The following is a 17381-nucleotide window of genomic DNA, read 5'->3' as shown; positions in this document are numbered from 1 at the left end:
ATTTCACGCAGAAGAGCTCCGTATTATTCATGTTGCTACTTGAGATGGCATAACACGGGTTCTTTTGCTGAATCACAAGCCAATTTTCGGTGGAATAACTACATTTTCTTCCTCTTAATTTCGAAATCTTCAATCGAATCACAATTCATGAAATCGCTCTGTAAGTTGTTGACGTCGCTCATGGCATATATAGTATAACTAATACTCATAATACTCATTGCCAATACCCAATCTACATATATTGAAATCGTTTCATACCTGAATAGTTGGCGTATTTACCCGCGTGTTGCGTATACGTCGGAGACTCACCACATTTGTTAAACCTTCAGTAACACCAACGCTTCACATTTCCCCAACAACTTCGAATGAGTAATGCCAGCATTACCCCACCCAAACAACTACCACCAAAAGCAGAAGAAACTCAACACGACAACGTGCAGTCTCCCGGCCGGATCTCGGAGCCAAAAGCATTTCAATATAAAAGCTTGTTGTTGTGTCAGACGCTCTCTTAGGCTGACACGGCGCGACATGTAAAGATTTTCGTAGAAAATTCGCCACGAACGCGTTGAATATATTTACCGCTAGAAGTTGCTTTAAAATTCGATTGAGAAATTGTAGTTTTTTTCACGCAATAAAAAATCCGCATACGAAATATCCTCGCACACTTACGTGACGGTTGCATACACGACTACGTTCCGAAAGTGCATAATAATTTGTGGAACGCAACTGCAGCGTTCGCACTTCCCCTGCCGAATGTGGTGAAGAGCTGAGAATAGGCAACAAACGAGTTCAACATATTCAACACTGCTGACTTGCTGCGCTGTGCTCAAATCTACAACTGTATATGTGCCGTTAATGTTGTTCTTGTAATTGTGGAGTTTGTGTTGGCATTTGCATTTCATTTTCTGTAATAAAAGTAGAAGAAGTCAGCGATTCCGAAGGCTGACACCCATATACCAGATACATTTGGCCATACGTTAGTCGTCTGTACGTACAAACGTTGTTACGCGGTTGTTTTGTGTTCGTGTGTGTGTGTGCGTTGTGTACAGGCTTGGAACGGGCGCTCGTTGCTTTATTTACTTGTCCGCGACAGTTGCTGCGATCTTTGTGGTGTTGCGCTGGCGCAGTGTAAGTGGAACTCTGCTAGTGATCGGTAGGACAAATTTGCTATAGTGCGCTTTGTACTGAAACGGTCTCTCCTCTTCTGCTTATAAAGAAAAAAGCACAAATATATTTATTTTTAGTGAGGTTCGCTACGTCGTCGTGAGCCCCACTTAAACATTTAACACTGAAAGTTTGTGTGTGCTTCGAGTTATTGCAATTTCTTACGTTGAAACGTGAATACCGTTCGTAGATAGTTGCTGCGGTGATTGCTGGTGGTGTTTCAAACTCCATCGTTAGTAAATAAAAATAAAATCGAATAAACAAAGATACACAATGGCAAAACTCTTTGTGGTTTTTGCCATTTTAGCTGTAGCTGCTGCGACAGGTGAGTGATTTACGAAAAAAAATTAAGTGCTTAACTATATTTTGAAAGTTGTTATGAAAATATGTGTCAAAGTTATATATTAAAAATGTTTAAGGAGCTACGTAAATAGTTGGTACAAGTGCATATTTCTTGAAAGAATTTTTTATTTATATTTTATTAACTTATTTATTGTTATTTTTTAGTTGTAAGAAGTTTTTTGATTACTTTAGTTTCATTTCGTGCTTAGAATATTATTATTTTATTTTTTGCCAAATAATTTCAAAACTATTTTCGTGCATCCTAGCATTCTAAGTTCTTAGTAATTTGATTTTGTTTCCAAACGTTTTACGGTTCTTGCGATACATGCAGTTTAGCGAGCAACGGAAACTAACGAGTAGAAAAAAGTACTTAACTGTTAATATGTTTAAAACTAAGTTAGAAATTGTCCTGCATTCCATAAGCAATGTAGAAAAAGTTAGGTTAAGTACTTTCTTCGTGTTCTGCTTTATTGCAAAAGAATTTTTCAACGATCTATCCACTATGAAACTACTTTCTAGTAAAGTTGAGAACTAAGTCACATGTTTTAAAGGATAGTGGATGAACAAACTTCAGAAATCCTAATAAGGATAAATAATTGAAAATAAGAATTTTTGTAAGAAATTTTATAGGAATCTTTGGTAGTAAACCTTTAAAGTCATGAACTCTTAAGCATTAAAAAATACTATTATTGTTTGTAGAAACTTTAGCTTCAATATTATAAAAGTCCAGTTTCCTAAAAGAATCCTCCCTCCTCCTCCTCCTCCGTTATTTGTAGAGACACTAAATGCTTATTTTGTGTTCTCACTCATTTTAATTATTTTCGGTATTCAAAATTAATCAAAATTATTTGCAGTGCATTGAAAAGCTATGGAGAGCAAACGCTTTCTTTTTTCTCTGCACACATCCCGGACAAATTGTCTTGCATAATTTATGTAAGTCAACTTTCACTGCTAGAGATCTGCGCATGTCATAATTATACACATTTCGAATGTGTATGTCATTTAGTCAACAACATTCATAACATTACAATATAGCGTTTTCTGCAGATTTCCTTTGAATGCGTTGCAGTTAATAACACAACCAAAAATTATGGTGCCGTCATTTGTCATACTTCACCCACTTTTTGACAAGCAACAAAAAATGAACGGTTTTAGGTAGTGGAGTAGCAACATATTCATAGTATGTATAAAAGTATATGTGTAGGTGTGTAAGTACAGCCGGGCAATTTGTATAGCTGTGCAAAATACCGGAAACACTTAGTTACTCAGGTGCGCGTGCACTTAGCGGAGTGCACGTGAACTCAGGCAAACATATGTAGTTGCCAGATTTCAGCTGAGTTGGCGGGTTTGGCAAGAAACTAGTTTTGACAACAAAAAAATCTTAACTTAATTTTATTGCATATTCAAACAGCTTTATGGCAAATTTTAGAGGGTTTCTTTAGCAACTTATTTCAGAGCTAACACACCAGGGTTATGAAATTGATTTAATAATGGTGGACGAAAATAATTTCCCATTAATATCTATGAGAAATTTATTGTTTGGAAATTTTCTTCAACTCAGATACGATTTCCTTGATTTTTCTTTAAATGATTGAGGTTATGTTATGGTATTTGATGTATAATAGCTTTAAATCAAATATAATTTTTAATTTCCTGCATTTTAACACTTTTTGATTTATTTATTATATATTTTCTCTACTACATTTATATTGCACATTTTTTAGTGATCTCTCTGATACTTATGTAAATATGTCGCTAACTTTCTTCTAATCTATTGGAAATTAACTACAGTAGAGAGATTGACATACCTGCTTGTTATCTTTTTGCTGATGTGTTGATAACGATTTTAATTTTGTTACAAATGTGACATTTGCCGCATTCATATACAAAACCGTGCATAATGCTTTGAAATATGAAAATTTGCTTAAAAGCTATTCATCAAATAACCGATATTTACTGAACATACCTTTTCATATAACCCTTCCATATAATATATATAATCTCAGACGAAGTAAAATATTGACACTAATCAAACATTCCAATCAAAGCAGACTTACAACCGCTTAATGTCAGAAAAGCGGCATTTTATCCGTTCATAAATTATACCCGTCTGTTAAAAAGTTAATTGTTTGAAGCTCTTGCCAATTTCAATAAATTATTTACATAGATTTATCACTATCCCTGCTGTTTTTATCATTACTAAGGAACTTAGACCACATATTAAATCATTCTCAGAAGAAAATTAACACCTCATCCATAGTTTATATGAAAAATACCGATTGGTTTATGCACGGCTTTCATCACGTCAAATTTAATGATTTACAATTAAATCAACTAGGTCGATTTGAATACAAATTTCATGTAAAAATGTTTACGCAATATATATGTAGGTTGATGATCGATGCGAATAGTATTCTCGAAGATAGCAACAATAATGAATTAATAAGCGTTTTCATTATTTTGCTCATGAGTGTGAATTTGACATATTGCGACCAGTCTACCAGTTTGCGAAATTTTGTTGTGCGCAGAATATCTTTCAATGGCTTACAAAAATAATTATCTAAACCAAGTGGTTACTTATAAAATATATTTATAATTCCTCCAAATTTAGTGGATGATGTGTGATTTGTAAAAGGTTCTAAAAAGGTTTATAAATCATTGATTTTTAAACGCCCTTAAAGAAGGGTAAAAGTCTCAAAGCGCCAAAAATCAATAAAAGTTTTTAAAAGAAAACTTATTTTCAATCATTTACCAGCTAGACTTAAGACAAGAAGCTTCAGATACACGAATATAAGTGACTTACATAATCTTAAGTGGCTGAAAGCAGTGAAAACGAGTGGCATAGAAAAATATAAAAAATTATTATTAATTAATAACTATATCTGATTTTACTTTTAGTTTCTAACAGAAAAATAAGCATAATTAAATTGCTGCAAGTTTCAAAATGTTGCATCCAACCTACACTATCCCGTTTCATAGTTATTTTTATCAGAAAGTAACCTTGCAACCAAGCGATTATGCAAAAGGTTGCATGTTTGTAAACTGCAACACAGACATTTCATAATTGTTGCATCTGCTCGTTTTACCATGTACTCACTGTAAACATTCACCACACGCGTCCACACAAACAAACATGTTCATGCACATATTTGGCTTTCCACTCTCCTTCTTCATTTACTGCATTCCCTTTTAATAAGCCTGACACATAGCATCGCTTATATTTCGTTGCTCTAGTCAACCTTGACAACTCCACTGATTAAAATTATTAAGTTTTGCTTTTGTTTGTAGTATTTTACGTGTGTTTTTTTGCATTTGTGAAAGGTCGTTTTGGTGTTGCAGTGAAACAACTTTTATTTTTATGTGACAACGAGAGCGTATATAAGTATGTGTTTCTATAAATTGCAATAAACAAATTTGCAATAGTGCAGCTGGCATTTAGTTGCGGCTTGTAGTAAACCAGTTTTCAAATAGAAATTCCTCTTGAAGAACCGGTGGAATGGCTTTTGAACAAAGACGGCAATTTTAATAAAAAGAATTTAATTTAACTTTTAAATATTGTTTAAGGAGATGTTGCTTTAAGTGATTCGTGTGGTCCTAACCTGGCTTAATAGATACAGTGCAAAAATTAATTAAGACGAGACTGACTCTATTTAGAATATAGTTTCGCATTCTTCTTCGTTTTAAACACTTTAATTGCCCTAATTTATCTCTTTATAAAATGGGCTGACTTCAAAAATTCAACAACATGAAAAATACAGTGAAATTTTTAAGAGCTTGCAAAATCGTTTTCCAAATTGAATATCAGTACCTTTATCCTAATATTTCTAACTTCCTATTCCTTCCTATTTGCTTTTATATTATCTAACTATTTTCACGACTGCCTTATTGCGCGCCGTTAGACTACACGAAAAGTTAAAAGCAGCCTTAAATTACCGAATGCTATTTGTCGAATCGAACAAGCAAGAGGTAAAATATAAAGAGCAAACGCTACTTTAATGCGTTACGCCAATAATCTAGGGATTAAAACTAAAAATAAACAATTTGTTTTTGCTTACACATGTAAATTTTTTGAAAACAGGGAGGGATTGAGAGGTAAATAATATTCCAAGCCCAACAGTCTTTTATTCACTAAATATGTCTGCTAATCATCTGTAAAAATATACATAAGCCCTACAAACCAGAGGGTGCCATACGCTGCTAGACACTCTTCTTTAACATATTTAGAGGGTTTCAAATCCTACATCTGGTTCTAAGATCTCCAAGATCTCAAATTAATGACAATATAAAAATTTTCTCTAACCGTATGTAAGGAAAGATGTTTAGGAGCACCCAACAGAGAATAGATCAGCTCTTCGAAGTATTAGATTTTATTATAGAACCATTAAAGATTATCGAAATAGTTTTGTGGCACGCTGATTAGTTAACAGCAATTCTTTGTTTAAAAAACCTTGTCCTTTCCCATTACACCAGCCCCAAACTGCCTTGAGATCTAAAAATATTGAAGAACCAACAATGTCTCCATCTCTTTCTAGTACACTTTCGCTTTCACATAACTCTTTCCTACGCAAGCCACAGCTTCGGCTTCCCACTATACTTTGTTGTTGATCAAACTCATTAAACACAGTTTACAAGCTGTTGTTACTATATTAAACCAGTACCTTGTTTCACTCCGCCTCAATTTGTCCATTGCCGTTTGCCATTTAGTTTGTTGTTGATTTTAACACCTTTATAATTGTCACTTAAATCGGTGCCAAGTCGTACCATGTTCTATTTAAGTTAAGTAACAACAGCAGCTAACCATCAGCATTCAGTCCAACGATCAACAGTGATCAAAACAACCGGCTACACCAGTTTGCATTTTGGCCGCCCAACAACAAGCGCTTTAGCAGCAGTTGGCATTAATGGCCGCGACGAGCGCTAAAAACGGTGTTGCCGAGCGCACACGTGTTGCCAAAAGCAAATCAGTAGCATTAGTATATGTATACTTGTATTTTGGGCATTATTTGTGCGCAGGCATTTGACATATGTCAAGCAGGAAGCTTTAATCATGGCGTTCACATAAAACCCACTTTTCGTGCGCGTGCAGACGCTCGTAAGCAACATGCATGCATAGATGCCTGGCGGTGTTATACAAATCGAATCGTTGTCACAAGTGCTTCGTGGCCTAAACTACTTCCGGTTTGTTGTTCCTACACACGACGTCAATCAGCCTAACATTGCGGCTTTAACAAAAACGTCAAGTGTTTTTCAATTTCTCACTTGTCACTAGTTGATGAACTGCAGTAGCCGGTTACTAGTGTCACTTTTTATGGCACCGTTTAAATAATAACATTATAATTCATTTCGCTTATTAATATTTATAAAAATATGCTTAAAATAGCAGATGATGCATTATTGCTGCTCAAATTAGCTCGTTTTGCATAAATGCAAATAAGTAATTTATAAATATGAATAATTAAATGCATAACTTGACTCATAGTTTATGAATTAATTAACATTTCTTATAAATTTGCGTTTTTACGTTTCAGCTTCTGCCGATCGTGTGAGACGTCAAGCCGCCACAGAGGAGCCAAAAAAAGAGGAATCTTTCGAAAAGGAACTCTGCAAAGATAAAGATGCTGGCGAATGGTTCCGTTTGGTCGCTGGAGAAGGCGATAACTGTCGTGATGTCATTCAGTGCACATCGTCGGTAAGTTAAAACTCGCTTATAGGTGATAAGAAGTTAACGAAGAAGACGAAGACAGAAAATAGAATATATGAAATTTAATTGTCCACAAATCTTGGAAAGATGTGAGCATATCTGCGTCAGTGAAAAATGATAGTAGTTTCTCACAATCTATTTTGTGTAGAATTCTTTGATTATTTGAGCACAAGAAAACTCATTATTTTCAATCAACCAAAAATATCGAAGAAATAGTCAACCGATATTTGAGAAATTTATATAGCTATTAAGCTGACACAGAGCATCAATAAGCTTTCGTCGAAGAATTTTCTAGAATTTTATTATTCTCTAGCTCTCAAAAGTCTATTTCTTTACATGTTATTCAACATTCGATATATAACAATGTTGAGATGAAGTTGAGAACAAATCCATTAATGCAATAAATAATAAAATACAATAAATACAAATAATAAAAATTTCTATGGTTTACTTTCTTCCTAACTTCGTCAATCGTGTTCATAATCCTACATACATTGTGACAAAAAAGTCCACAAAAATTGTAAATAAAACGAAAATATTTAATTATTAATCAATATTTATTTTATTGCCTTCGAAGTAATTCCCACCGAATACTTGAAAATTTTCTTTAGTTCAATCTTTTCAACAAAACTTCTTTACGGTAATTGACACTCTTAACCTTTGAAAGTCATTTATGGTCTTCTAAGTTCTAGAGAGGAGCTTTGCTTCTCACAAATGCTGTATTTGTTGAACTTTTGTATTTTTGAGAAACCGCAGCTAATTTCAAGTAATTTCAATACTACCTGGTTTCAAATAAAAACAAATCATGACAAAAAGAGCAAATGTAAGAAAAAAGCTCTCTGTTTTATTCATCATTTCTCTCTGGGTTCTGATCAACAAGGTGGTATCTACTATAAATACATAGTATTTAGAAATAATTGGAAGCTCAGTTAATCTTTTAACTTTTCGTTTCCCTTAAGATACCTATTTATTACTTAAATAAGCATAAAATGTTTTTCTTATAAATCTCTTATAATTTCTCCCTTTCTCTCTCCCTCTCTTTTATGCACACAGGGTCTGCAAGCCATCCGTTGTCCGGCTGGTCTGTACTTCGACATTGAGAAGCAGACTTGTGATTGGAAAGAATCCGTAAAGAATTGTAAATCGAAGAACAAGGAGAGACGTGTCAAACCTCTGCTACACACAGACGAGCCACTCTGTCAGGATGGTTTCTTGGCTTGTGGTGATGGCAACTGCATTGAGCGCGGTCTCTTCTGTAACGGCGAGAAAGATTGCTCAGACGGTTCCGATGAGAACACTTGCGGTAAGTACTACTCAAATTTGATATAATCTTCAGTAATTAGATTATATAACAAAATATCGTTGTAAATTATAAAAAAATTATCCCTGGGTTACCATAAAATCGTGTTCTCAACCACTTTATAGCTTCGCGTGTTTAATTTTCGATATTGGTGGCTCACCTAAAAATGTCAAAAGCCACCAAAAAGTGACAAATCGGCAGCAGTTGTTGTTATATGCGCATATTTTAATCGGAAAATCAGAAATAGTTTCAAATTAGAAACCGGAATTACTCAATGCGAATCTGTACCTCGGTAGAACTTGAAATATAATATACATACATATATAATGCATTGGCTGGTGTTTATGGATAATTGGGTTCCCGCCCGCGCACTCTTCCCGAATTACGAGCGGGGCTTGCGGATTTTATTGTAAATCAAAATTGAAAGCTTAAAATTGGCCGAACATATTTACGGATATACATATGCATATGTATATATATATATATATATAAATATCTTTATATATTATTATATCAATACATTAATATCTTTATATATTTATGTATAAATATATATATGTATATATATACATGTTCTCATTTATCTTCATATCTGTAAAATGCGAATAGCTGAATTTGGTGTGTCTTAAGCCGTTGTAGAGCTTAACAGATTAAAGTTTTTGAGTTGCCTATAAAAGAAAACTTACACAGTTTTAAACATAGAATTGTTGTTGTTGTTAAGTTAAATATCGCTTGTTGTTTCTTTTTAAAACCGTTTTGTCGGTGCGCTACCAATTTCAGCCGCGCATGCGCTCAGCTTGAACAGTATTTGCTTATTGCCACAGCCATAACAACAACGACAGCAAAAACATACAACATTTTTACTCAAGTATATTCAAAATATTATAAATACCGGTTTCAAGATTGCAGCAAAAATTCGACGACTTTTTTCTTTCTTCCCATAAGTTTTGGTATATAACTGCTGCTTCTTCTTCTCCTACTGCTGGATATTTCGACACAATATTATGTTGTTGTGTTTAAAAATAAACACGAACTCAACTTGCAACCTCAATACCGTTGCACTTTGCTCGGCTGAGTTAACCTGTTGTTGATTATACACAGTTTCGGCAGACAGACGATAATAATCAATATTTGGTGCCGGCACACAAATTTACCGCAAACGTGCCTCGAAAAAAAACTGCAACGTATTAAAAGTGTGGCAAAACCAAAAAATAATAAAATCAGCAGAAAAACCTTTCAACTAGCTGATGAAAGTATAATTTGAATGCGGTTGAATTTGCATTCGAGCATATAGCGAACCGTGGAAAATTAGACGCGCTGTAACAAATTGACTGCGAAAAACTTTTGGTAATTATCAAAAAACAATAAAAAAGGAAGCAAAAACCATAAAAAATTGAGCAAACTGAAATAAGTGGCAAGTTGACGAGCAGAAAATGTGAGAACCGCGAATTAGGTGCAGAAGTACTGATTATTCACGATCTTATGATCGGGGTATGATCTTAATGATTCTACCATGGACATATGAAGAAAAAACACTCCGATAATAAAGAAATAATATAAAATTGAAACAAATACAAAGTTATAGAAATGTTTAGTGAGAGTAAGATGTTGTAGAAGTAAATATTTCTGATGAATTATTCTTTTGGCATAGTTTTTAGCAACTTTGTGTTAGTATCTCAAAAGTATTGATGTTTAAAAATATTTGTAGTTTGTGGTTATTCACCTATAAGCCAATAGTTTTTGAACTAAAACAGCAAACGAAATGGAATTTTTGGTTACTTATACGCCATGCCGTGCCGGCTTTGAAAAGTGTAATTGTCCTCTTTTAAATCATTCAGTTTTGTAGACAATACATCAGTATTTATTAAGTTTTACATTTCAACTTTACTTTGGACCAATTTCACTTGCTGAGCTCTTTTCTCTGACCATACTGAGGTTCAGCCGTATAAAGCGTTCCCACGAGTGCCATAATTCTCGTTCTTTTCCGTTGTTTTGAAAAAGCCCGCACTGAATAAATTTAGTAATTTTATTTTGCAAGTAAAATTCGAATACTGACAAAGTTATTAAAGTTTCAAACTCAGGCAGGCAATCTCCCTACCTATAACCAACTATATCCATAAAAATATAAAAATACCTGAGAAGTATCCGCCTTTCAAAAATTATGTATCCCATTTACGTAATTCATTTAAACAAAGGTCAGTTGCATTGAGTGAATATTGTACAGTTTTGTACACAATTCATACCATTAATCATATCTTCGAAAACAAGAGTCAACTAACACTTACACATTTGCATATACGAAGCAGAAGCAACAAGACGCTGAAATTCATAGGGATACAGTACATATGTATTTGCTTAATATGTATATATATATATTCCCTCACACAATCTGACTAAAATATAATTACATTCCAAAAATATAAAGTTATATGTGGTAAACAAATAGCAACACAATCGCCTACAGCTGCGGTAACCTGCAGGAACCGGTTCGATGACATAACCGAAATGTAAGTAATTTCAGCTTTCGGCATGTTTCAGCACAAATAAAAGCTAAATCGAAACAAAACATAAAAAAGAAATTAAAAAACAAAGGAACCTTACTTAATGACTTCTTTTTTTCAAGAGATAAGCGTACAAATGTACAAAAAAAATACACAAAAAACGAAAAATTGCCAGAAATCAACATAAATGGTTATAAACAGTCTTTAGTACCCTTCGGAAGTGAGCAAATAATACATTCGCTTATATAACAAATACGCACAGGAGAAAAAGAGAGGTACAGTCGAAATTGTATTGAAAAATTGAAAAACCAATCGTAAAAATTAAGCAAAATAAGGAAGAGCCGTACCTGCAGTTATTTAATAACAGTGTGGTCCAGTGAAAGGCTTGGAGCGAATATTTCATGCAAAAACTATTGAAAATTTCTTGCAACCTCATGCACCATTCATACACGCTATTAATTAAAAAAATTAAGTTGCATAGAAATTATTTCAAGCGCTGCCAATCCTCCTGAATTATCATACCTACATTAAGTAATTATACACTAGTACATAGTATATGTATGTATATAAATTAATATAGCAAGAGATTTTTTGATATTTTGACTTATAGAAATAAATCTAGAGCTTTGAAAATATAATATACATATATTATATTATATATATTATATATATTATATTATATTATATTATATTATATTATATACATAAATAATAATTGTTATATAGGTAAACACTTGTATATATCAAGCTGTAAAAGTTCTATCTTTAAGCACTTTGTTTCATGTCGGCCTCAATCAGATATTCACACATTCACTGTAGGAAATGTGTTTCCAAAGAGATTCCCTTATCTCAAGAACATCCTGCCTCAAACTAGTCAAAGGCGTCCTTCGATATTTAAAGGTCAATGCTTTTAGCATTTAAGCAAATCTCATTGTTGAACGTACACCAGCTTTTAATACAGCTATAACTCGAAGATTGTTTACCATATCAGTCTAAAATTGTTTATTCTACCTCCTTAACATATAATTATAATAGATATACCTATTTTCTAGCAATACAGGCTATACATTACATTAGTTGATTACATTTACGTTCCCACGCCTTAAATTTTAGCATACGGAGAGTACGTAGTGGAAAATCTTTACGTTATTATATCCAAAATTCCAGTAGTTACGTTTTTCCGGCTAAAAGCTATGACTATGTCCATGAAGCCTTTGGGAAAAACTATGTTGTAAATTATATTTAGCCACTAGTGTTCTTGCGAGTAACTGCATTCAACATTTTATCATGAATTCGCACACCTTTGTTTATAGTTTAGTCATGCATAAGCCCTAACGCCAGACGAGTGGCCACCCATTCATCAAAATTCAACTGTGACAATATATTTCACTTCAGTCAGATGTAAACAGCTATTTTTGCAACACTTCGATAACGCAGCTTTCATTTCAGTGAAAGACTCTTTATACAAATATTTTTTTTAAACTCTCCGCAGTTTATTGTTTAGCGATAATACCGCACACAATTTGTCATGCGAAAATGCCGCGCGAGCAAATAAAACTTAGCAAACGAATGCGATTTGCAAAGTAAAAGTTGCCATTAAAGTCCGTCCGTCAAATATTTAAAAATGCACAACAATTGAAAAACACACGTCAGCAATGCACAAGGTGAAGACTGCGTGGACTGAAGGCGTATGCCGGCCTTAGTCGAGGCTTTCATGCTAAAATTTCACAAAACGCTTGCTATGCGCCAAGTGTATATGTCTGTACATATTTATGTATCTAAATATAGAGCGGTTCAGCGGTTCAGCGATTTTCTACATTTGCCTAACTGCCGCTTTTCCAAGTGTTTGATGTTCAAATTTCCACACACGTACCGCTCGCTACCACTACCAACGCGTGAGTATGTATGTATGTATGTACGTACTTTTATATGAGGATAGTGTGTCACCCAGCGCTTTAACCGCACTTGCCTACAACTATTCGACGCACAGGCCTTTCTTTAATTGAGAAATGTGTTGCACACACGCTTAAATTGCCATACTCATGCATGACAACGCATACATCCCCATGTATACACATCCATAATACACACATATAGATATTCAGTGATTTGCATGCGTGCACATATTTGACGACGCGCCGACCATAATTGATGATCCACCAACATAGTCGCCAACATTTGTCAGTAATTCACAAGCCAAAAGCTACGCTTAAGCCTGGGCCACACCCGCACTTAGCCACTGATCGCAGCGGCGTCAGCACGCCGAGCGCATAATGGCTGCCTACAATCCATTGGCGCAATAAAAACAATAACGGTACTATTTTTAATTGTTTTTAACACTTTTCTGTATATGTATGCGTGTGTTCGCATACGAAATAAATTTTTAATTATGTATATGTATGTATATTTCGTTTTCATGCTGTGTGTATAAATTATGTTAGTGGCGCTGTTTGAATAACTAATATGCGTTAACGAATTTCCATTTTCAAACCGTTAAGTTCATTGACACAAGTCTACTATAATGATACCGCTATTTCTTCAACTGTTAATATTACACAAATAATGTACACCAACAAAACAATAATAAATAATAAATTCAATTGCATTAGGAAAAACGGCTGCAAAATGATTAGTTGGACGTTGAACTCTTGCATTCGGTCGCCGCGCCGACTCTTTGGTGTTATAGGTGAATGCATTAGCGGTGGCCAAAGCAATTAGCGCAGCCAACAAACGATCGATGAATCACCACCGGAAATTTCAAAATAGCAATAATGGTATTTAAACAAGAAAAATATTCAAATGTATTCATTACCGTTATAATAAACCGTTAACAGTAAGAAATATAGAAATATTTATACACTAATGATTTTGTTAATGTCAAGTGGTAATTAAAAAATACAGAGCAGGAATACCGTCTCTATCAAGTACTTAAGGTATGGGGTATACAACGCCCCATCTCTAAGTATTTTAACCTTTCTCAGTTTCCCACTTCAACTGCTCTTCGAAATATTTCATGTGAAGCTTCATTGTTACTTTCAATGAACTGTCCCATGGAAAGCTTTTAGTACCTTGCGCTTTCATTTCTTCTAAACCCAATTTCGGATCCCGATCGAGGTCAATTTGTGTAACTGTAAAGCACAAGTTCTTCATCAAAACACATGTCATAAATTGAGTAGACGATATGAAAGGGCACAAAGCTATTAGGTTGTTTTTAGGCGTTATAAGCATCGGATACTAGTGAAGAAAAAAATCATAATAATTTTGAATTAATTTTATAAAATTTTCAATGTTTGCATACTGTTAAACATACTCTTTTTCTTTTCCTAAACTTTTTTCCATAAACCTCTTGATTAAGCACATGTATTAATTTTCTTATCCCCTAACTTAATTGCCTTGCAGATATCGACAATGATCCCAATCGCGCTCCACCCTGCGACCCCACTGTTTGTGTGTTGCCCGATTGTTTCTGCTCTGAGGATGGCACTTCGATTCCCGGCGATTTGCCAGCCAAGGATGTACCTATGATGATCACCATTACCTTCGATGATGCCATCAATAACAACAATATTGATTTGTACAAAGAAATCTTCAAGGGACGCAAGAACCCTAACGGTTGTGACATTAAGGCCACCTACTTCATTTCACACAAGTACACCAACTACTCAGCGGTGCAGGAAACAGCGCGTAAGGGACACGAAATTGCTGTGCACTCTATTACGTAAGTGGAGACTTTAAATAGGAGACCACGCTTTTACAATTTAAAGCAAATTCATTATTATTAATATTCAAATATTAAAATCGCCATATTTAAAAAGCATGTCTAATAAAATGTTCTTCCCTCATTTCCTTTCTTCCCACTCTCTTCTTGTACACAGTCACAACGATGAGGAGCGTTTCTGGTCGAACGCCACCGTCGACGATTGGGCCAAGGAAATGGCTGGCATGCGTATCATCATCGAGAAATACGCCAACATCACCGATAACTCAGTGGTAGGTGTACGCGCCCCCTACTTGCGTGTCGGTGGCAACAATCAATTCACCATGATGGAAGAACAAGCTTTCCTCTACGACTCCACAATCACTGCACCCTTGTCGAACCCACCACTATGGCCATACACTATGTATTTCCGCATGCCACACCGTTGCCACGGCAATCTGCAGAGCTGCCCAACACGTTCGCATGCCGTGTGGGAAATGGTCATGAACGAATTAGATCGTCGTGAGGATCCGGCCAATGATGAATATTTACCTGGTTGCGCTATGGTTGATTCGTGCTCGAACATTTTGACCGGTGATCAATTCTACAACTTCCTCAATCACAATTTCGATCGGCATTACGATCAAAATCGTGCACCATTGGGTCTCTACTTCCATGCGGCATGGCTGAAGAACAATCCCGAATTCTTGGACGCCTTCCTCTACTGGATCGATGAGATCTTGGCCAACCACAATGATGTCTACTTCGTCACAATGACACAAGTCATCCAGTGGATGCAGAATCCACGAACCATCAGCGAGGCCAAGAACTTCGAACCATGGCGGGAGAAGTGTGTGGTCGAAGGCAAACCAGCCTGCTGGGTGCCCAACACCTGCAAATTGACCTCCAAGGAAATTCCCGGCGAGACCATCAACTTGCAGACCTGCGTGCGCTGCCCGAACAACTACCCATGGGTGAATGACCCAACCGGTGATGGTTTCTTCTAAGTCAAACGCGCTCACCTGCAATTGCACAACCAGAACTTTATTTTTGTTTTAACTCATTTTAAGTCGTCTGACTTTTCGTAAGGTTTGTGCCCTAGCTCACTGCTTATGTTTTTAAGATTATTCTTCTTATTCTACACTTCTCTTCTTCTTCTTCATACTTTTGCCTATCGAATTTGCTGTGTTATAATTTTCTTTACCCTACTCTTACCTTATCTATAAATTTCCTCCTTATCATTTGTAAATATTTTTACTGTTAATGGCCGCACGCAGATAACTAAGCTAAACATTAAAAAATAAAATCAAGATTATATTAAGTTAAAAAAAAATGCCACTTTCTATTTTGTATTTTTGTTTTCGATTTCGTTTTAAGTTTTCTTTCTTTGTTTTCACTGCCTTTTTAACTATATGTTTGCTCTAATTATGCAAGACTTTTATTATTTGACTGACCTTCGAGCTGTCAAGTGATTATTGGCAACCATTTACACATCTATACGGGCCGCACATAAGTATTTGGCGCTCAAGGTCGTTGCTGTGTTAATTTTAAAGTTACGTAAAAGCCGAACAAAATATGTACACACAAAGAAATACACGAAGAGATACAAGAAGAAGCCGGAACCAATCGATTCCACACATGATATCAAATAATTTCGACAAATACTCACACTCACACAGACACGCATACCCACAAAGTGTTAGGGAGAAATGAATTGAGACGCAAAAGCGATATTGCGAAAGTGTTTAATTTGTAGTATGTTTTATTGTACGTATATTTAAATATTTTTTATTACATAATTTTTAATGTATGTGAAACTTTCTTTCTATTATCCATTAATTTAATATGTTAATCGATCGATTGCTATAAAGATCTGTGGAAAAAAATAAAACAACCAATTAAAAATATAAAATTAAAATCAAAATGTTTCTTTTATCATCGCAATGGTTGGAAGGGGTTGCCAAATTGGTAAAATAATGAGATTGTCTGCAATCTGGCAACTTCATATAACATTACAGTAGAAGGTATATTGCTTTGGCGATTACCTCTTCATCGTAGCTAAATTTCTTTTCAGCAAGCATTCGATTGAGGTCCGAGGCCAGAAAAAGTGACTCGGAGAATACGTTCGAGTTAGATTATATTTATAGCGACCTGTCAGAATCTAGATATTGCACCAAAAATCTTTTAGAACCATTCACATTGCGCTATAAAAAAATAAGCTATGTAAGGTGTTTCAATATGCAAATCGCTGATAATCGCAACATAATCTAACCATTTCTGAAAGGATGATGAAAAGTTTGTTATTTTAGAGAACGTCAAGCGAAAATTGTCGAACCGCGGTGAGAAAAATTTGTTATGTGCCTGGTGGAATTAGTAAAGAATCATCTTCATTCGGACCCACACTGCCGAAAATTGAACTGATTGAGGGGATCGATCGTCCAGAAGGGGCCAGTTCTCCTCAATAGGGGAGAGCTCCAGAAGGTCCGAAAATTTATTGGACGTTGTTATGCATAAAAAACGATGACTTTGCCTGTATCGAAGCTAGTGTACCCTTAACAAACTGTGGGCAAAAAATAGTAAGACTTTTTAATTTAAATTTCACATGGAAATATCTATGGCAAATGTCAAATCAAAATTATCATTAGTGTTTAGTATACGCTTGTATACTATATAAGT

The 17381-nt window shown here is 34.9% G+C and overlaps 1 protein-coding gene across 1 annotated transcript; it reads left to right on the top strand.

Annotated features, from left to right (window-relative positions):
• Window positions 1-534: 534 nt before the first annotated feature.
• Window positions 535-16594, top strand: LOC120777961 (chitin deacetylase 1). The gene is made up of 5 exons (XM_040109578.1): window positions 535-1489; window positions 7035-7195; window positions 8261-8510; window positions 14408-14726; window positions 14884-16594. The coding sequence occupies exons 1-5, from the start codon at window positions 1438-1440 to the stop codon at window positions 15710-15712; spliced, it is 1611 nt and encodes a 536-aa protein (XP_039965512.1). The 5' UTR covers window positions 535-1437; the 3' UTR covers window positions 15713-16594.
• Window positions 16595-17381: the final 787 nt, after the last annotated feature.

The sequence above is a fragment of the Bactrocera tryoni genome, chromosome 5 (assembly GCF_016617805.1).
Source record: "Bactrocera tryoni isolate S06 chromosome 5, CSIRO_BtryS06_freeze2, whole genome shotgun sequence".
NCBI classification, from domain to species: domain Eukaryota; kingdom Metazoa; phylum Arthropoda; class Insecta; order Diptera; family Tephritidae; genus Bactrocera; species Bactrocera tryoni.
Note: the sequence above shows the minus strand (reverse complement) of the source record. Positions and strands in the feature narration are given on the sequence as shown.

Bases quoted from the DNA above. Each gene is read 5' to 3' on its own strand.
- LOC120777961 (XM_040109578.1), top strand. From the start codon at position 1,438: ATGGCAAAACTCTTTGTGGTTTTTGCCATTTTAGCTGTAGCTGCTGCG. The intron at 8,511-14,407 runs GTAAGTACTACT...ATTGCCTTGCAG, and splicing joins TTCCGATGAGAACACTTGCG to ATATCGACAATGATCCCAAT. The intron at 14,727-14,883 runs GTAAGTGGAGAC...TCTTGTACACAG, and splicing joins ATTGCTGTGCACTCTATTAC to TCACAACGATGAGGAGCGTT.